At 36.5% G+C, this 21906-nt stretch overlaps 1 protein-coding gene across 1 annotated transcript in view; it reads left to right on the top strand.

The window, feature by feature from the left end:
- Positions 1-19727, top strand: part of LOC149541298 (basic transcription factor 3-like) — a 31949-nt gene extending 12222 nt beyond the window's left edge. Inside the window, exons 2-6 of the mRNA XM_089796591.1 lie at positions 18250-18317; positions 18559-18707; positions 18870-18926; positions 19133-19171; positions 19296-19727. Coding sequence (XP_089652717.1) covers positions 18250-18317; positions 18559-18707; positions 18870-18926; positions 19133-19171; positions 19296-19453 — 471 coding nt within the window. The 3' untranslated portion in view covers positions 19454-19727. The remainder of the gene's footprint in view (positions 1-18249; positions 18318-18558; positions 18708-18869; positions 18927-19132; positions 19172-19295) is intronic.
- The last annotated feature ends 2179 nt before the right edge of the window (positions 19728-21906 follow it).

Here is a 21906-nt window from a genome sequence, read left to right on the forward strand (position 1 = left end):
GGGATAATTGGAAACGGGTAACATTTTCAAACACCAACAAAATGGTGACTCTGCTTGGGAATGTATTGAATCAGATTTAAGACAAAGCTTGAGAATTTGAAAAGAAGAGATTCAATACAGTAGGAGAAGTGCATTAAAAATTTTCAGCAGTAAGTTCTCTGATGTTCTTTCCAATTTTCTTACTCCAAATCATGCACCCCAGTAAGTTTTATCCATTTACAGCAGTATTTTTCAAGGTTGAATACAGATTGTGTTGCTAAGAGTGTTCATCTTCAATCATGTCAACCGGTTGTTTTCAGAATACTGTTGTAATTCAGAGTCAGAATTGGTGAAAGATGTTTTCTCTCTTTTAAATGTTTTTAAAAGTTTTGCAAAGTTTTCAAGTTGAATTTTCAGTTCAAATCTGTAGTGTTATGAATCATGTTTAAAATCTTTCTCACAATAGTGAGTGGCGACTCTATCTAAAGGATCTCTGAATCATTGTAGATTAGTGATGTATAAATTGTTTTCAAGAGTTTTCAGTGGAATCAAGCAAACCTGAAAGTTAGATGAATTTGCAAGCAAGAAGAGAGATCTACTATAAGTTTCTGACAAATAAGTTTGGAAGTGTTGTCGCAAGAATTTGTAATGATAAAGATGAATCACAGCTGTGATTTCATTTCTCTCTTCAAGGAGATGGCGACTCTGTAAGGTTTGATCAGTGGTGTAAAGAATTCAGCTTAGCACCAGGCCAATCAACAGATCAGTGGTTTCATGCAGCAACACTTGAGGTATTTTGTGCTTTCATATGATTTCTTTTCAATGAAAGTGAGTTCCACATATGTGTTCTCCATCAAGTGAAGTTTTAGCACTAAGAAGAGGAGAATGATTTGATAAGTTTTAGGCACTTCATTAGAACGAGTTTCAATTGATTATTTTTAAAGTTTTTGAAGTGAGTTTGAAGTGTTCATTTGGTAGAAGGGTATAGATTTGCTGCAAAATATAAAGCAGAAATTGTTATAGGTGAATGAGGTTCAAATTTGTTAAGAATGTCAAAATTCAGTCCACCTAGGATGCAGCCAGTTAATGAAATGCCTAGATCCATTTCTACCAAGCGGTATATGCCATTGAATTTCAATGGTATTCATGGTTTCCCAAATGCCATTCCTAATGGTGTTAGGAAAAGTTTGCCTAAGTTTGGTGGAAACCATGAAAATTCAGCCAGTCATCATGTTCGGCTGTTTAGTGACTTGGTTGGTGATTTTGAAATTGCTCATGAAGACATTCAGATGAAATTGTTTGTTCAGACTTTAGAGGATGATGCTAGGGACTGGTTTTCGTTCCTACCAGCATGTTAAATTTCATCCTGTGATGAATTAATGTCAGCCTTCATGATGCAGTTCGGGGAAAGAGTAACCATCTCTGATTATTTTGATAAGTTTTTGAAAATTCAAATCAGGAATGGTGAATTAGTTCTTGAATTTAATATCAGATTTGCAAAGATTTTAAATGAAATTCCTGAAAGCTACAAGCCAGATGATCAAATGTGTTTAGTGGTTTATCTCGGTGCATTTGATAAGAAGATGAGCTATTTGTTGAGGGATAAAGAACCTAGAACTTTGCATCAGGCATTCATGATAGCAATAGAGATTGAGAATAACATAAAATATGGCTTAACCCGGAGTCACTTCTCTAGAAATGTTTGCCAGCAAGATGAGGTGTGAAGAACAAATCAATGTCATATAGAATGTTTAATTTCAGATCAGCAAATAAGTACCCCTGCTTTTGTAAATAGTTTTGTTGAAGATTCAGAAATAAAAACACGTGAGCATGAAATTTCTTTGTTGCAAAGAAGAAATGATTCCATTCATGCTGAATTGAATGCACATGTTTATGGTATTACAACAGCAAATGATAGAGTTGATTCACTTGATGAGTTATGCATGCAAAATATAAATCCAGTCATTCATTTTCCCATTGATGATTTGCATTGTGTTGAAAACATAACGAATCAGGAAGAGGAATGGTATTTATACCAGTATGAGGATGAAGAACCTAGAAGTGATGTATCAAGTGATAAAGATGGAGTTGCTGATCTGACATATTGTGAAGAAGCATCATGTGAAGACAATGGCGAGACTTGTTGCTCAAGTCAAGAAGAGGATTGTGATAGTACATATGTGTCTTCATATGAATCAGATGCTGATTGGGAAGAAGAAAGTAATAACGGGAGTGAGTATTCTTTTGCTAGTAAAGGTATGAGTACTATTTCTAAATCTGAAAGTGAGTTTCCATTTCAGAATTGTGTAAATCAGTTTGAGATTGGAAGTGGTGAAGAAGATTTGTCTACACAATATGAAGACAAAGAGGTTATTTGCAAAGACAGATTACCTAATTGTGTAGAAGAGTGTCTCGAGGATGAATGCAGTTATGATCAGTATATGATTGATCCTGAGATTAATGCATCAGCACCTGTTGATAAAGTAAAAGATGATTTACTTGCAAGACATTTGAATCACCTACATGAAGACAATGAAACTAACTTTGATTTGTATTCTACATGCTTCGTTGACTAAGTGGATGTTGAGTCTTCATATGATTCTGATTTTTCTTCTTCATATGCTGAAAGTGTCCATGAAAGTGATGTTAGAAATGGTTTTAAAGTTTTCACTAATCCGTTATATGGTGAAGAGTTTGATGTTGATCAGCACATCACTTGTCCTAATGTTTATGAAGGCGCTTTGCATGGAATTATCAATCATCTTTTTGAAGAACACATGGACAATTCAGATTTAGTTGAGAGTGAGTTTGATGATGATACCTTGTCTTACTGCTGTAAGAGATCAGAATGTTCTTTTTCCGAGTTTGATAGTGAAACTAATGATTATATTGCATCTGAGGAAGTAAATGACAAGGTGTTTGACGAAGTTGTTTTTGAAAATCAGTATGCACCTTGCAATGAGATTTATGGTGAACTCTCTGATGTGAAGACTAATCTATTTGCTGATTGTGAAGAACCATTTGAAGATTATGGATTAGTTTCAGATTCTGATGTGGATGACATATGTGAATATCAGTCAGATTGTTCATTTGATTCCTATCCGGTTATGCAAAGGGATACACATTTTGAAGGTATGAGTGGTCTTTTTCCCCAAGTTGAATATGAAGCCTTCATATTCGAAAATGATAGCATGTATGAGTCATTAAATGAAGAGAGTTTTCAGTTTCAGTCTGATATGTTTAAGCATGCTGATCAGTATCTTCATAATGAGCTAACGGTTGAAGATGAAATAAGTTTTTATATGCATTATGAAAGTAAGAGTGATAATTTTGTTTTGCCAAGTTATTTGTTTCAGTATGATGATCTGATTGGTGAAACAAATGATAGTGAGAATTTCAGTTTACCTCACGGAGATGTAAATGAGAATCAGGTTTATGACAGAGGTAAGGAATTCTGAAACTTTCTGGTGGCCCGAGTCATCGTGTGTACATATTAGAGTAGTTTCCCTGTTTTCAATAAAGCTGTTCGAAGAAGTTTTTGAAGTCAAGTACGTGGTCTGCTTCCTCCAGAGATCTGAATCCTTGCTATGCCCGCAAGGGGCATGCATCCCCAGATAGAGCCACTGTTGGGACGAAAAATTACATGCTTCATTTTCTGTCCCATTTTAAAATTTTGAGAAAATCAAGCCCTATGAATGCCTTTTTGATGAGATTGTACCCAGCTGTTCGTATGAGGTCTACATGGTGTTTAATGCTTCTAACACTTACCATTCAGCCTGTCCACCTGTTTCATGAAGTTAAAACATCATTCCGAGCTGTTTCGTGAAGCCTTGTTTTGAGCTAGTTTCAAATTTGAATTTTCACCTGAGTCAAACGGCGACAAGAGGCTGTGTTTGCCATTGAATATCTCGCACCCAAAAATGTGTCATGACTTGCCACTTTGAGATTATCTAGTGTCCATACCCAAGAACCTACGTTTCAGATTTCGAGTCGTTTCGAGTTCGTCTGACTAGGTTTTGAATCCCTCGAAGTTGGTCAGTTACTGTTTTCATACTTTTGCACTTTGCACACATTTTCGGGAAGCCCTGTTTGACGTGCTGTAACTTTGACCCAGTTGACTAAAATGCTAAATTTCCTTTTGCGTTGCATGGTAGACGTCAGAGACTTCCTATGTTTCAATTTTTAAGTCTTGACGAATCCGTTTGACTAGTTTTCAAACATGATTCCAAACGCAATTTATGACTTTACTGGTGTCAGCACTTGCAGATTTATTAGTACCCCTGTTCGTGACATTATAACTTGAAATCCGTGATTAGCAAGATCGAATGGATTGCATCACTGTGATGTACTCTGAAAATACTATAAGTGTGTCAGTTTGTAAGTCGTGACGAATCTGTTTGCACACTTTTCGAGGTCAATTCCATTCGCAAAAAATGCTTTATGTCAACATGTCTAGTCTGCAAAATTTTGAGTAGCCAACTTTAGATGCTCGCCAAATGCGTCCTGTTATTCGTCATGAGCCGAAACTGTAGAATCATACTTTCCTCATGGCAAAATACTAGTGCCCCAGTTTTCGTCTTTCCAAGTGTCAGTTTACCCAGTTTTTGAAGCCGATTCTGAACCCAGTTTAGTGTTTTCTGACTTGTTTATCTGCAGGTGATTCTGAGAGGTCAACTTTGACAATGAATATCTTTTGACTCTGAATTTGTCATGAGAAGAGATTTGATAGGATGCAAGAATGAGAAGCAGAGATTTAGTATGTTCAATTTCAGGGCCTGGTCAGTTGTTCGGGTCAGTTTTTAAGGTCAGTCAAAAGACCTCCTGGCATGAAATTGACGGTTTGCAAGAAGAGATGAAAATGAGTTTTAAAGATCAGTTTGTGCTCAAATTCATTCCCAATCAGTATTAGATGTTCAAATGATCAATTTTCCAGCTTAGGTGTCCGAAAACGAATTTTTTTTAGTCGGACCCACTTTGGGGCCCGACTGATTCCATCAGATTAATGGGATTATATATGCATTGAAGAAGTTCAATTTGCATTTTTTGCTCATTATAAGGGTCCCCATGATATTATTCATTGGTTCATTCTTGAAGTAATTAGTCATCATATGAGATGTTATTCATAAATGACCAATTGTTTATAATGATCTTACAGTATATGGGCATGAAGTCATACTTCCATTTTTTCATATCTTGTGCTATAGTGACTGAAGCTATGTTCTCATACCTCGGGTGTGGGGCAGAATATCTAACCAAAGTAAATAAGAAACAAATAATACACAATGCCCAGAATGCTGAGGAATCCCATGCCAAAGTTAAGCAAATCCGCTAGTGAACAGAAGAGTAACCCACTTATAATAGAGGACGTTGGGCAGTAGATCGGTGGACAGTGAACATGTAGGCAAATAAAACAAGAAAGCCCATGCCACCAAAGCAAAGAGACTTGTGTGAGAACAGAGGGAGCCGCCAAGTTTACAAAGGAAGCCACAGTTTTGAACAGAGGACGCCATAGTAGGGACGACGATTCTCAATGAGAGCATCCAGCAAACAGGCAAGGGAAGCCGCCCAGCATTAAGATCCAGCGCTGAGCAAGGACAAAGATTAACGCAATGCCTCCACCACATCTCATGCAAGGACCAATGCATAAAATGAAGCCGCCTTAGAGAAAGCCGCAGAAGCCGCTAGTCTTAGAAAAGAGCAAACCACGTGATATAGGAAGAACCTCACGCATTTGAAGAAGCCGGCTAGCAAGGAAAGTTCAGAACATAAGCACATGTCTTGCAGGGGGATCATGGGTAAAGAACGCAAGGCCATGGCAAGAACAGCCCATAGCTGTAAAAAAGAAGCTCCACGCAGCAACACAAGCAGAACTCACGCCATGTTGAAAGAAAATCTCACGCCTGATAAAGAGGCAGCCCGTCCACGAATTTGCAGTGAAAGAGCCGCACCATTGAAGGAAAGACGCAGAGCAAGGAAAACATTGGCAATGCAATGTCCCACATGCATTATGTGGATGTTTGTGGATGTCTTTTTATAACCCAATGCTTACATAAGGTGGTATCTTTAACGACACGGTTTTTATAAAGCTCACGCTTGCGCAAAGGCCCCATTGATGATGTCAGCAGGACGAGAAAGGTTAAATTTTGACCGGGAAAACTCAAAATAGAGATGACGTCAGCAATGTTGAAGGAGATCGGAAAAGTGAGAAATTCGGCTAGTCGCTACCTCGCTAGCCGGAAATTTCTAGAAACTCCGCCTAGCGAAGTAGCGAGGTTGTCGAGAAAATCAAAAAACTGGTGGATACAAACTATTTGCAGACGGAGGAATGAGGAGTGAGAATGTGACACGTGGATTGTCGTCGCCATTTCGCCAAACAGGACCTGCATGATGAATTGTCATAGCGAGATGCCGAGTTCATGCCACGAGCGAGATGCTCACGGGTTAACCTTAGCGACATAGCGAGGGTTGATATGGCGACAACACGTGGCGGATGATATAGATCGAGTAGCCAATCAGGAAGCGCTACGTGGCGTTAGTCAAAACAGTTTGACCCCGAGTTCTGTGGGGTGAAGGGAAATTTGAAAATAATAAAAATTTCTTTTTTATTATTCATTTTCAGACTAGACGTGCATGATTTGTTTTAAAATCAAAAGGGCATTTTATAAAGTTTGAACCTTAACATATTTTAAATTTTTCGAAATTTAAAATCAAATAGGTTGCAAGTTTGAATTTTCAGCCAGAGGAGTGTTTTTCAAATCGAGATTTTGGGCGTTTCTGGAAGGCAAAGTATGCCTTATCATATATCGCCGGAATTGTGAGAATCCAAATTTTCCATTTCTGAAGTCAGTTTTTGCACAGGTGCTTCCTGGTTTGAGCTATAGCCAGAAACGTGAATTTTGGGGCTTTCTCAATGGAATGGGTAAAAAACTGAAAATCCAGCTAGAGGATCAGTAAAACTTGGTAAGAATGCGGTTGGAGTTCACTTTTCTCACATTCATTCAATTTAACCCGATCTTTGCCAAGCATTTCAATGGGTAAATAAGATATTTTAGTGACTCAGCAAGTTTTCATCATTCAGAAACAGACATTTGCAAAGCAGTTGCAATGTAATGATGAAACAGAAAATCAAATCAGATGGAAGAAATAGGTTAGATGAAACAGAAAATCAAATCAGATGGAAGAAATAGGTTAGAGAGAGTCTTTACAGTTGCAGGAGATGGATTTCTAAGTCGACAGATGGCAGTCGCATGTGAGATCCGGGAATTCATCTATCCTATATTATTCTTTCTTTCTTCCATTTGAAGGGTTCCAGTCTTTGGAGAAAAACCAGTCACTACTGAGATACCAGATTTTGGATCCAGTTTTGATATGCCCCCATACTATGATACCACATATTTCTTCAACAATTTCTCTTCTGTATGAACAGCAAATTAAGTTTTATGCAGATAGTTCTATTTCTGTTAGGTGATCTATGAGTTATTTTTTGTACGTCTTTCATGTATTTGATTTCAAGGAAAACAAATAAAGTGCAGCAAAGGGTTTCCAAATTCAATTTGAGTCTTGTCTCCTGTCTATGGATCTGTAATCTTTCTAGTTTGTGATCAAGGATCATAGATTAGGTTGCATCTCGTTTTGGAATGTATGTGGTTAAAATGTCTTGCATATGGATCAAAGAGCCATGTAATTGCTTGGTATTTATCATAGGGTTTGCAGATTTCATGGTGGGATATTTCGAGTATGAGATTCAAATCTAAAGCAGATGTCTGTTCACAAGGTGAAGGATAGATCAGGGATCTGGATGTAGTAATGTGTCTCAGATTTCCAAAAGATGTATGGTTATAATTCATTTAATTGCCCGATAGATAAGGCACTGATCAGAAATAGAATCACTAGATTTTGTTGCTCATATTTGGGTCTTGCTGATATCAACATATTAAATCAATTTTCATTTTATGTTGAAAGGTATTCAAAGTATAACCCGCACTTAGCTTTCCAGTTTCATGAGTCATGTCCTTAGCTATTTCATGCTTGTGATCTCCTGGTTAAGCATAGAAGAATTAGGGGTTTTTATCTGCATTAAATAGATTCATGGATATGTTTTGCACTGGTACGGTATCAATTGAATCTCAGGTCTACCCGCCTAAGTTTTGCAGAGCCTGAAGAAGAAGAAGGGTCATGCCTTATAGTTGGCCCGATGTCTGAAATGATATGTTGATAATGGGAGTTAGCTGCCCCTAGATGTGTCATATTCTCATGGGGATAATTGGAAACGGGTAACATTTTCAAACACCAACAGTAACAATACCATGATTATATTTGAAACCAAGTCAATTTATTTGGTATCATTGGCCATGTGATGAAAAGAAAAAGAAAGGATGCATTGCCATATGATCTGTGTTTCAAGAGGAACTCATGACATATTATGGCGATACTCTTTTGGATGACTACTTCAAAGGAGATCAGGATCTGGCCATTCAAGTGTAGTCCTTGGGAAACCATCTACAATACATTTCTATTTGTCCAAAGCATATCAAAAGAATAGAGAGGTAGAAGAACACATATATCACTAGTAAGAGGCTCTCTAATGTTTAAAAGAAAACAATAAGAAAATACATAATAGGATGAAGCATTAAGCTGATTAATGCAAAATTTCAATTGAGGTATAATCTTGATGAGGGCATAATCTTTATGAATCCTTTTGACATGCATTAAGAAGGTGTGGGGATAATAGCATATTCATATGACTTAACGCAATAGTCTTGTAACACATGTATATATTTTACTTTACTTTTGGTTCCGTTTTTTCTTGTGTAGTTATTAATCTTTACTGTTATATAGGCATTTCTCTCACATTCTTATGCATGGGTTGCGGAAAATTGATGCTAGCTACACATACAGACATACATACATACATACATACATATACATACATATATATATAGAGAGAGAGAGAGAGAGAGAGATGTTTGCCTCTTGTAGCTAGTACTATAGGGATTTTTGTTTTGAATTTTATAATTTTTTATGTATCCTCCCCTTGCTTCCTTTTTAACTTCAAGTTTTTCCTTCCTTCTTGAGTGGGTCTTTTCCTTTCCTCTCCGTAGATTTTAGAACCAAACCTTTTCACATATTTTTTATTTAGTTTATGTTCTTGCATATATATTAAAATGTGCATGTGTGCCCATGTATCTTTGCATTTGTTTTGATCTATATATCCATATATTGATATGTTTTGGTGCTTGCACTCTTTGAAACTATATATTCCTTTTATTCTTAGATTCTCTTGCATTTTTCGTGTGGTGTGCGTGCATCTTTGCATTTGTTTTGATCTAAATTTCCATAGATTGATCTGTTTTGGTGCTTGCACTCTTTGAAACTATATGTTCCATTTATTCTTGGATTCTCTTGCATTTTTCAGCTGAGGTTATTTTGTGCTTCTATTTTACTATTTTATGTTAATTAAGTTTAATGAAAGGTCATGGGGCATGCCATGAAGAATTGTGACTCACTCAAACATGTGGGTTATTTAAGGGAGAATAATTTATTTGAAAGAAAGGCAAGGAGGAAGAAATAAAGAAGGGAACAAAAGGAATTAAGGAAGCATTGATGGAAGAGTAAAGGTATCGAAAGGAGACAAGGAAGTGACTCTTTCGAAGGGGCAGCAATGACGGAGGGTTGTGACCCTTTTGGAGCGTGATAATTGTCAAAGGTTGTGACCATTATGAAGAGGCATGTCTCTCCTTCACATTGGAGGATATTAAAGGGAAAAGAATTCATTTGAGGACATCCAAGGGAGATCAATTTGGGGAATAATATATTATTTTCAAAGACAACAATGAAAAGTGATGAATAAATCCTTACGAAAGGTGGGTACTTTCCACCAATGGAGGATCATTCATTCTAAGCATTCAATGGGGATCTATCAATCATCACTCGTCCATATCTCAAAGCATCAATCAAGGAAGATCAAACCATTGAACATTAACACCTTCAAGAGTGCAGCAATCAACATTTAAAGAGAGAGCAAACATACCTGATTTTTTTAAGGTGCTCGGGCAATATTCAGGGCAATCCTAGAAAGGGGATATTTTAATTGGCATTAGAGCTTTGTTCCTGTTAGCCTGCAAGGCAAATATAAGGTGAGAAATAGCAATATTTAGAGGACAGTCATGAGGATGCTTTAAAGAGTCTTGAGAGTGCTATAATTGCTCCACAAACCTAAGTTAACAATATTACGATGATAGATAAGCTTCTATTATTAGTTAATAGTTATCTATTTGTAATCTATTGTAAATATTAGAATGTTTCTAATATTAGTTAGTATGTAACCTGTTAGCTTTCTTTTAGCTAGAATAGAATGTTTCTATTCTTTATGATCGTTTCCTGAGGAAACCTCATTTTATTCTTTTGTATATATTGACCTCTCGGTTTTTGTTAATATCAAGCAAATACTTACCAATTACTTTGTAATATGGTATGAGATCCAATTCTTTGAATTTTTTTCAGAAAATATTATAATTTCTTGTTCGAAATCATCAAAGCAATATTTTTTGGAATTATTTTTTATGATATTTGTTTCTTACGACCAATTTTTTACATCTGTTGACTGTTTTTTTAGCACATTTTTGCCATTTTTTGTGGTTTTTTTCACAACAGGGCCATTTTTGTTAAAAACCCTAATTTGTTGCACCAGAGCAATTTAAAAAAAAGATTTTTGGTGGGTTTTTTGAGATCTCAATTGGGTTGTCTTTTTTTTTGGGTGCCTCAATTTTCCAGCCAACAAATCTAGCAATCGACAACATATTCTTTTTGGATTTTTCAAGCTCACTTCTAGGTACATGTTAAATTTTTCAGAAAGATAAATGCAAGTCTCAACAAAAGTCAAATGCTCCAGTTTCAGAAAACTCTCGGAAGAACATTAAATGCAACAATTGCCCCAAGTTTGGTCACATGAAGGTTGAATGTCGGAAACGCTTAGCTGCCCAATCTAAGCAATCAGGTTCACAACCCAAAGCAAACAGTACAAAGCACACTGAGCAGGCAGAATCTGGCTTTTATGCCTTCATGGCTAAAAGACCGGCTGATCATGTGAAGCTGTCTACCTGGTACATTGATTCAGGTGCCTCATCATTTCACCTACTGCCAAGTGGTTCAGTCACTACCAGGCGTTATTATTCTGTTATTTTTGGTGGCAGAGAAGAGTACGTTGTTGTTGGCAAAGGAAACTTTCAGATTCAGTTTGCTGGAAGGAATCTCATTTTCCTCGATGTGTACTACATTTTAGGGATGGAATTAAATCTACTATCAGTGAGTTAGTTGCTGCAACATTCTCCACAGTTGGTGTCACCTTGAGTTCACATCAGTGTACCATCACTGATAGGGTGACTCTGTTTATTGTTGCAGTGGGTCTTGAGGATAATGATCTTTTCAAACCTTACTGATTTTGGTGATTCTCGAGACTTAGCTATGGCTACTCAGTGCTCTTTTGTCAACACACTTTGGCATCAACGGTATGGACACTTAAATGTGCATTATCTCTCTTAGCTTGCCTGTGAAGAGCTTGTCCTCGGTTCGCTAGAGGTTCAAACTCAATAGTTTGGAGTTTGTGATGCATGCTAGGCTAGGAAGCAACATCGCACACCTTTCACCAGTGGTGATTCATGGAAAACTTCTCAAGTACTTCAGTTTGTTCACGCCGATATCTGTGGCCCTATTGCCACTCCTTCTGTTCTTGGGTCTAGGTATTTTCTGTTGTTTGTTGATGATTTTAGTAGAAAAATGTGGGTATATTTTCTTAAAAAGAAATCAAATGCATTTCTTGTCTTTCCAAAGTTTAAACCTTTAGTTGAAAAAGAGTCTAGGAAATCTATTATTACTTTTAGGTCCGACAATGCGGGGGAGGATTTTGTTCTAATGAACTCTCTAGCTTCTTGGATGTTCATGGCTTTAAACGCTTGCTAAGCACACCCCACACACCACAACAAAACAGTGTAGTTGAATGTCGGAACATAACAATCACTAAGATGGTTCGATCCATGCTCAAACACAGATATGGATTTTGTTCTGATGAACTCTCTAGCTTCTTGGATACTCATGGCTTTAAACGCTTGTTAAGCACAACACTGTCTATCCAAGGGCCAAAATGCACTTTTATTAATTAATTAAAAAATTACATACAAATGTTAATTTATTGAAAAATACAAACAAATTGGTTATGTAGGTGCATTTTGGCCCCTCCATAGCCAAAACCGTTAAGCACACCCCACACACCACAACAAAACAGTGTAGTTGAATGTCAGAACATAACAATCATCGAGATGGTTCGATCCATGCTCGAACACAGATATGTTTTGAAGAAGTTTTGGGTAGAAGTAGTTAACACTATAGTCTATCTTTTGAATCGGTAACCCACAGTGGTGGTCAAAGGTAAGACTTTAGAAGAGGCCTGGTCAGGTTATAAGCCTAGAATCAGTCACTTGAAAGTTTTTGGGTTCCTTGCTTCTGTTTGGATCCTTGATGCGTCACGCACCAAGTTGGATGCCAAGAGTTAGAAACTCATGCTTGCTGGTTAACTCATGCTTGCTGGTTACGGTAGTCTTCACAAAGCCTACCACTTGATCGACACTAAGACATCTCTCCTATATAGTCGTTGTGTAGTCTTTGATGAGTAGCGAGGACCATTCATGCATGTTTCTCCTCTTCCTGATCCAGCAAACCAACCTATGAAGGCACATGATTTGGGAGTTAGGCTTCCATTAGGTTCACCTGATGGGAGGGATCCAGTAGCTCCTGCGGCTCCAATTATACTAGTGATCCCTGTACAGACACTCCCAGCTTCTCCTGCAGGATCACCTAGATTTGTAGATGCTTCACCTGAGTTTGATCTAGATTCTTCAGATGAGGACCCTGATCATAAAGCATCTCTTGATACCAATGTTGATGATTCTTCTCTCCAGCCTAAGTGGTGGGCTAAGATACTTGCTGATCTTCGTGATGATGAGCTCATTGATGGGAGAACTGCTCAGAAAAAGTACAAAGCTCGTTTAGTTGCAAAGGGCTTTTCTCAGTGTCAGGGTATTGATTATGAGGAGACCTTTGCCCCTACTGCAAAGATGAGCACAATCAGATTAGTCCTAGCCATAGTTGGCATAATCGCCGAATAATCGGCGAGTTTCTACTAATCGTCGAGTTTTTGGGACTGGCGAGTTTTTCCCAAATTTAATCCCAAGAAAAAATCGTCGAGTTTTTGTGAAAAATCACCGACTAATTGCCGAGTTTTTGCAAAAAATCGGCGAGTTTTTCAGAAAAACTCTTTTTTAATTCTTTAATTTTTTAATTTTTTTTTTAAAATTTTAAAAAAAATATATTTTTTTGTTAAAAACAAAAGGCAAAAAGCCTATATATATTATGTAAGATAGAGAGTTACAATATGCTAGTAGAGCTAGGAAGATGAAAATGTGATTGTAATGATGTTTTTACTTCTAGTTTGACACAAATTATTTACTATTATGCTTCCCGCCATCAGCATTCAACATGAGAATGTGATTTTGTACCCACTATGCATTTATATATATCTAAACTCCTGCTTCTTTCTTTTGTGTTCTCTATAATGAACTCATTAGATGCATCTTCTCATTGAAATTTGCAAAAAAATGTATTTTGAATTAAATTTTAGTGGTTTTTTTAGGTTCCCGAGTATTTTTTTTAAATCGCTGAGTTTTTCCCGATTAAACTTTTGGGGGGCTCGGTGAGTTTTCCAACTATGGTCCTAGCCATGGCAACACAGTTTGGCTGGAAGGTCCATTAGATGGACGTCAAGAGTGTTTTCCTAGATGGTGATCTCCACAAAGAGGTCTACATGATGCAACCTCCTGGTTTCAAGGTTGTTAGTAAAGAGCATCAGGTTCTCAGATTAGTGAAAGCTCTCTATGGCTTGAAGTAGGTCCCTTGGGCATGGTACATAAAAAATGATAAGTACCTTAGTGATCAAGGCTTCCAGAGGAGTTCTTCTGACTCAAATTTGTACATCAAGACTACTGACAATTACATCATCCTTCTGGTTATTTATGTGGATGATTTGATCATCATTGGCAGTTTGACATCTTTGATTTAGGGAATCAAATATAATTTATGCTAGTCTTTTGATATGATTGACCTTGGACTCATGCACTATTGGCTAGGTGTTGAGGTTTGGCAACAATCTTTTGGTATATTCATCTCTTAGTCCAAATATGCTAGGGCTCTGTTAGACAAATTTTGTATGCAAGATTGTAATTTGCATCTACACGCATGGAGAGAGGGCTCAAGTTATCAGCCAACTCTGATTCTCCTCCTGATGATGATACTACATACAAGCAACTAGTAGGCAACCTCATCTACCTCATTGCTACTAGGCCTGATATAAACTTCGTAGTCAGTTATATCTCTTGCTTTATGACAACTCCCAAGGCTGATCATTGGATGGCAGCAAAGTGTGTGCTTCGTTATGTGAAGGGCACTATAGATTATGGACTTATTTACTCTCGAAGGTCTAATTGTAGACTCAGTGGGTTCACAGGTTCAGAGGCAGACTCTGTTGATGATAAAAAGTCAACTTCAGGATATGTGTTCAGTTTGGGATCCAGTGCCGTCACATGGACCTATAAGAAGCAGTAGGCGGTTTTTCTCTCCTTTACAAAGGCTGAATACAAAGGGACAATTAAGGTAGGTTGTGAAGTTGTTTGGCTTCATCAGATGCTTGGGGATATGCAGATGTCACCAACAGGACCGACCACTTTGTTTGTTGATAATGAAGACGTTATCAAGTTAGCACGAAATCTCGTCTTCCATGAATGAACCAAGCATGTGGGTGTTCACTATCACTACATATGACAGCTGGTTGAAGACGAGACAATAGACTTGCAGTATGTTCCTACCACGGATCAGATTGCAAAAATGATCATCAAGCCTCTTGTTCCTAATAAGTTTGTTAAGTTTAGAGGACAACTTGGTGTTGTGGATAGATTAACCATTAAGGGAGGGTATTATCATAATAGGTAAGCTTCTATTATTAGTTAATGGTTATCTATTTGTAATCTAGTGTATATTAATTAGTCTGTAGTTACCTATTAGCTTTATTTAACTTTCTTTTAGCTAGAATAAAATGTTTCTATTCTTTATGTTCATTTCCTAAAGAAACATCGTTTTCTTCTTTTGTCTATATTGACCTCTCGGTCTTTGATAATATCAAGCAAATATTTACCAATTACTTGGTAATAAACAATGGATTAGTAAAGCAAATTCGGAGGACATGTAAGACATTGGAGAGCATATGGAGAAAGGTATACAAAAGTGAAATGCTAACTAAAATGGTTAGAGAAGACAAAAGACCATGATAGGTCTAGAAAAGCATTGCAAAGTCTTGTATACAATAAATAAAGGTTAAGAAGATGGTAGTTGGATAGAGGTCTTACTATACTTATTGAAGGTCAAGCATATTGATGTGTACATTATTGATGAAGGAAAAGATAGCAGCCTGTATGAATACGAAGGCAATCATGTTCTCATTCATGAAAAGTACGACCATATGGAAGAAACAAATGTTGTGGAGTCGAAGTATGAAGAATTGTTGTTGCATTTGCATCTTAAGGGTGTCAAGATATTCAAGGTAGAAATCTAAACTTATTGCCTTCATTGTGTGCCATGTTGGGCCTTCTTGTTGTTATTGTTGTTGTAGTAATGAAGTTTTCACAAGCTGTCATAACATTGCTTGAAGTGGGTCCTTATATGCATGTTGGAGTCAAAGTTATAAGAAAAACATACAAATGCAAGAGTTAAGAATAGGTTTAAAAGAGGGTTATGAGGAAATAAAAAGGGAACTTTGCAAGCATACCCTCAAAGCATATTAGATCACCCTATGGTGGAGAAATATGAAGAGCATTTCAAATTAAGTTTTGGAGCATATTGAAGTGGATCTATGGGACATATTGAGAAAATGTTTGAAGCATATTGGAGCAAATTTATGACACATTTATGAGAATATGGGAGCAAAAAGGCAGATTAGGCCCACTTTTGGATTTAGATGGCTCATGAGTAGAAAGATGGGGTTGGCCCACTTTTTGGCTCAAACTGGATTATGAGTAGAATTATGGAGTTAGGCCCACTATCTGGCTCAAAATGATTGAGCAAAAAGATGGGGTTAGGCCCACTTTATGGCTTAAAATGATTTGAGCAAAAAGATGGGTTAGGCCCACTTTATGACTCAATAGAGTAGGAGCTGGAAGACAGGTTTAGGACCATTTTTTGGCTGAAAATGTATTACGAGCAAAAAGATGGGGTTGGGCCCACTTTTTGGTTGAAAATGAATTATGAGCAAAAAGATGGGGCTAGGTTAACTTTTTGCCTCAAAATGGATTATGAGAAGCTAGATGGGTAGGATCCACTTACTAGCTGAAAATGGATTATGAGTACAAAGATGTGGTTAAGCCCACTTTCTAGCTCAATGAGATAAGATGTGGTTTGGCCCACTTTCTAGCTCGAAAAGTATTATGAGCTGCAAGATAGGTTAGGTCTACTTTCTGGCTAGAAATGGATATGAGCAGAGAGATTTGGGTTAGATTGACTTTTTGGCATCAAAAAAGGATGCTGAGTGTCAGCATATATCTCTGTTTCAAACTTGGGCAGGGTGGATTGTAATGTCCCCCTTTTTAAAAAGGATTTAATAATAACTAATAAAAAAAATTAAAATATAAAAATAATGATAATAAACTGTAATATAATTTGATTTTAAGTTAATTAAGTTCAATGAAAGGTCAGGGGCATGCCTTGAAGAATTGTGACTCCTCAAACATGAGATATTAAAGGGCAAATAGTTCATTTGAAAGGGGGATTTGGAGGAAGAAAGAATGAAGGGATAAAAAAGAATAAAGCATTTATGGAAGAAGAAAGGGATGGGAAGAAAATAAGGGAGTGGCCTTTCAAAGGGGTAGCAGTGATGAAGGGCTAATAATTAAAAATTAAAATATAAAAATAATGATAATAAACTATAAAATAGTTTGATTATAAGTTAATTAAGTTCAGTTAAAGGTCAGGGGCATTCCATGAAGAATTGTGACTCCTCAAACATGAGATATTAAAGGGCAAATAGTTCGTTTGAAAGGGGGATTGGAGGAAGCAAGAATGAAGGGATCAAAAAGAATAAAGGAAGCATTTATGGAAGAAGAAAGGGATGGGAAGAAGATAAGGAAGTGATCCTATCAAAGGGGTAGCAGTTATGAAGGGTTGTGACCATTATGTGGAGGTCTGACAGCCCCTCACACTAGAGGATATAAAGAGGAAAGGATTCCATTGAGGAGGACATCCAAGGTAGATCAATTTGGGGAATACTAGATTATTCTCAAAGAGAACAATGAAAAGTGGTGACTCAATCCTTATGAAAGGTGGTGACCCACTCATGAGTAAAGCATAGAGGAGGATTCATTCCAAGCATTGAAGGGAACCTACCAGTCATCAGTCATCCATACCTCAAGGCATCAATCAAGGAAGATCGAACCATTGAGGCACTCATCCAAGAGAGCAGCGATCAGCATCCAAATAGAGAAAGTCAGTGGACCTGACATTAAGAAGGTGCTTGGGCAAGATTTAGGGGAAATCTTGAAGAGGGGACACTACATTTGTTAACATTGGCAATAATATTGGTTCAAGGGGAGGAGCACGGTATGTCCTAATTTTATAGTGTTCATGGGGATATGTATGGCTGACTTTTAATTTGTATATTATTTTAAGTTGCAGAATCCTTTATTAAGTCTTATATAGGTAGTTGAATTGGTCTGGATGGCAATGCATGGGATATGTATTGTATATACTGGATTTAATGGTTAATTTATTACTATCTTATTTTTTATTTGTTCTTTTTGAGGATGATTTGAGGTAGCTCTCTTTAAGCAGCTTTCTTTTAGAGGTTTCCCCATCAAAGTGTCTTATTATGATCAAGTATTTGCAGCATATTTCCTATTATATTCTTTCTTGTGGAAGTAATTTCATTACAAAAACATAGGATAGTGAATTATGAGAGATGTAATGCAGCTGTTCATATTTATGTGGATTAGTCTAGATTTGGGAATTGCACTGCAGTTGAAACTTGATATGGTTTCAAAACTCTATATGAATTAGAGTGTATAAATAGTAATACCCTTTTTTTCATTCAAATTACAGTATATAAATAGTAATTATAGATTGTTTCATTCAAATTGATATGGGCATGTCTGACAATATACTTTATGATTGGACATTCAGATGAATAGAGAGAAACTCATGAAGATGGCTGGTGCAGTTCGCACTGGCGGAAAGGGGACAGTGCGAAGGTTATTATTTTGTTCTCCGTGGTTTCTCTTAAAGTATTTTAAATGATGATAAGTTTTTCCATCTCAGGTTGAGCTGTCATTCAGAAGCCAAATGCCTGCTTTTAAGTCATAGGCTGTACAATTTGTGGAAAGGGCCATTGTTTTGTAGTTTTCATTGAAGCAACCATCTTTTCTAAAAAGCCTCTATTTTGTAACTTGTAACAGAACTGTATATTATACTCGAATGTTTTTGCGTTTGCAGGAAAAAGAAGACGGTTCACAAGACTACCACAACAGATGACAAGAGGCTCCAAAGCACCTTGAAAAGGATAAATGTGAATAACATTCCTGCTATTGAAGAAGTCAACATTTTTAAGGATGACTATGTTATACATTTTGCCAACCCAAAGGGTATGTCTTGAACAATTTAAGATGTTGGCCTGTTTACTCCACAAACTTTCACTGGCATAATTGTGCCTCTGAATTTTTGTAGCAGTGCTTGCAGACATGGAAAATTTCAAAATTTTTGATGAGAAAATCTAATTCTTTGTTTTTCTATGTGCTTGTTTGCAGTTCAGGCATCAATTCCTGCCAACACATGGGTGGTTAGTGGGTCATCTCAAACAAAAAGTAATCATTTCAAATCCAAACTTCTGATTTTTAAATACTGTATCATTTCAGCTAATATCAAATAATTAATGATCATATCATTATAGAGTTTCATAAATTACTCATGTTTCTGCTTAACATTAGATGACCAAACATCAATCTTATAAATTGGTTGTATCTTAGTAATAAAAGGTATTGTGTATGCTATTTTGTCACTGTGGCTGCAGAACTACAGGATCTTTTTCCTAGCATTATCAACCAACTTGGTATGTTTAAACATGATTTGTAATGCATGAGTTTTTTAATTTTAAAAACTGAAAAACAGTCACTATATAGCCCTTGATTGATCAATGAGTAGCTCTTTAATTCTATATTGGTGTTTAATCACAGGACCTGACAGTTTTGCAAATCTGAAAAAGCTTGCCGAGCAGTTTCAAAAACGGGAAGGAAACCATGCAGAGGGAGGAGATGATGATGATGATGATGTGCCTGAACTTGTTGAAGGTGAAACATTTGAGGAAGCAGCTAAGACTGACTCTGCTTCGTAGTTGAATGGAACAAGGAAGTAGATGCTGATGGATTGAAGATTTTAAGTGTTCTGATTCAAATTGATTTTAATTTAAAAATAGATTTTTCTTTTTTAGCCAAGAAAATAAGCATGGTGTGAACTTAAGTAAGAAACAGCAACATTCACTAGCATGTTTGGTTGGAAATCATGTTGATACCTTATGGATGTGATTGCTCCAACATGTAATCTAGAGCCTGCTTTTGTCATCTAAGTTTTGGGATTTTTTATATATAACGAGTCAATCTTTCAAGATAGATATGACACAGCACATATTTACTTAGAATCTAAACTATGTAATTTTTTTTGTACTTTAAAGAAATTTACCAAATTTTGCTTAAGAAATAACATTTATAATTCAAGAGGTACTCGTGAAAGTAACACCAAAAGTCAGACATGGATGCAAGAGTGCACCAATGGGGTTATTCGCAGAGTTTGTTTCCATTACAATTGAAGCTGGAGTAGATTTTATTTCTTTTATGGTATCACTTAGCAGGTTTATAATAACACCCAACAGGAATGCAAGTACTATGCTGTCCTCGTGTTTCTTCTAATTGGATGAAATCGTAGCATTTTTGGCTTGTTGCACAGAGTATTTTTTACGTAGGTATTTTACTTAATTGATTCTGTTGGTGGTGTTAAATCCCTGGCTGTTTTATGGTTAAAAAGTTTGGGTTTCCTCCAATTAGGCTTTATACCTCGGTTCAAAATTTATTCAACATATTTGTTCCTTCCACTTGGTAGTCAGTTACTTTTTAAATTCCTTCTGGAACCCTTATCACAAATTTACGAAATAGATGCAAAAATACTTTTCCCTAAATGGCTTGTGTAAGATAGAACCAGGGTAAATGAGAGAATTAAATAATGTCTTTTGTCTTGTGAATACAGGTGTGGTTATAACTATACAAAATCAGTTCATTAGACAGAATAAATTTTAACAAGTGTCCCTTGGTATGTAGACAATTTATACTTTCTTGAATGTAGCTTCACTATTTAGGGAGCCTAGTAAATGTGATAAATACAGAAGGGTTTATGAGTCTTGTTAATAAAAATATCTAGCTGGCCCAGAAATTTAGCTAGCTTGAAGAAGGATCTGCATGACTGTGAGCCATAGTTGGAAAACTCGGAATTCGGGGTAAACTCCACCAGTTTTTGGCAAAATTAAATGAGAAGATGCATCCAAAGAGCCGATAAATGAGAACGCAAAAGAAATAAGCTTAGTCTAGATATATTTAAACACAAAGTGGGTAAAAAATTGCACTTTCATGGGGAATGTTGATGTTTGGAATCAAAATAAGAAATGATTTATGTAAAACTAAAGGTAATACATTATTCCAATTACATCTTCCTCTTCGCAGCTCTAACAAAAACTTAGGGAGAGGAAGAACTAGCTCATCCTACATACTAGATGTAGCTCTGACTCTAGTTAGGCTTGGCATTAGGAATGACTACTCATTCAACTCAATGTCATCCAATGTGAAACCAAATCCATTGCCCTCCTCCATAGTCTGCTTCTCCAAATCATTGATGTCATCGTCTTCATAAATTCCACTTCAAATCGATACAAATCAGTTTGCAAGTGTTTGGAAGACTATTTCCCCTCCTGAACAAAATAGGAGTTAAGAAATGAGAAATCAATTAATTTGGGCTGTTTTTTGGTTTGTAAGTGCTGTTATTAAACTACAACCAAGTTTTTAACAACGATTTCATGAGTTTTTGGTGACAAATTGACAAGTACTAAACGAGTTTTTACTGAAAGTTTGGCAAGTTTTTGGTGCCAGTAAAAACCCTAAAAACTCACCAGGCTAGAGAACTCGGCTAGTTCTCGCAGTCCATCTCTGTTGTGAGCCACTGTTCTTTATTTTATTGCCGAGACGCTGGAACTCAGACTACCAATTGTTTAACATCCTTCATGAGAATTGCTTTTAGGGGCTACAAGTAGTTTGATTTTTCTAAGAAAATGTAATTGTCAATTAGTCTTTTGATAATGAAAGCCAACACTATTATTGATATTCAACATATAAACTCCCACTATCTTGAATTGGTCTCTTCTTAAAGCATCATCACTCTCTTGATAATGGGAGTGGATGGGTTAAGAGTAATACCCAACACAAACTTCAAATAAAGAATAAATTGCTGGTTGTTCAAGCTCTTACCATCTATAATGTAGGGGTCCAATGGGAGGGGCTTGCGCTCTATTTTTGTGGAGTGGGTGGCTCCATGGTAATTTTTTAGGGGGGCTGGAGGGTTATTGGAATCTTTTCCTACAAAATAGGATTCTCAAAATTTTAGCCCTCCCAATTTGAGAGGGTGAAAAAGGGGTGATTCCCACCAAACAAACTTATGAATAAATTTATTTTTTATTTTTAAAAATTCATGAGACAAACAACTAAATTAAATTTAGCAGCTATATTTTTTAAAGCGGATTCACTTATA

This window comes from Cupressus sempervirens, chromosome 8, assembly GCF_028749045.1.
Source record: "Cupressus sempervirens isolate cs-2001-9-10 chromosome 8, ASM2874904v1, whole genome shotgun sequence".
NCBI lineage: Eukaryota > Viridiplantae > Streptophyta > Pinopsida > Cupressales > Cupressaceae > Cupressus > Cupressus sempervirens.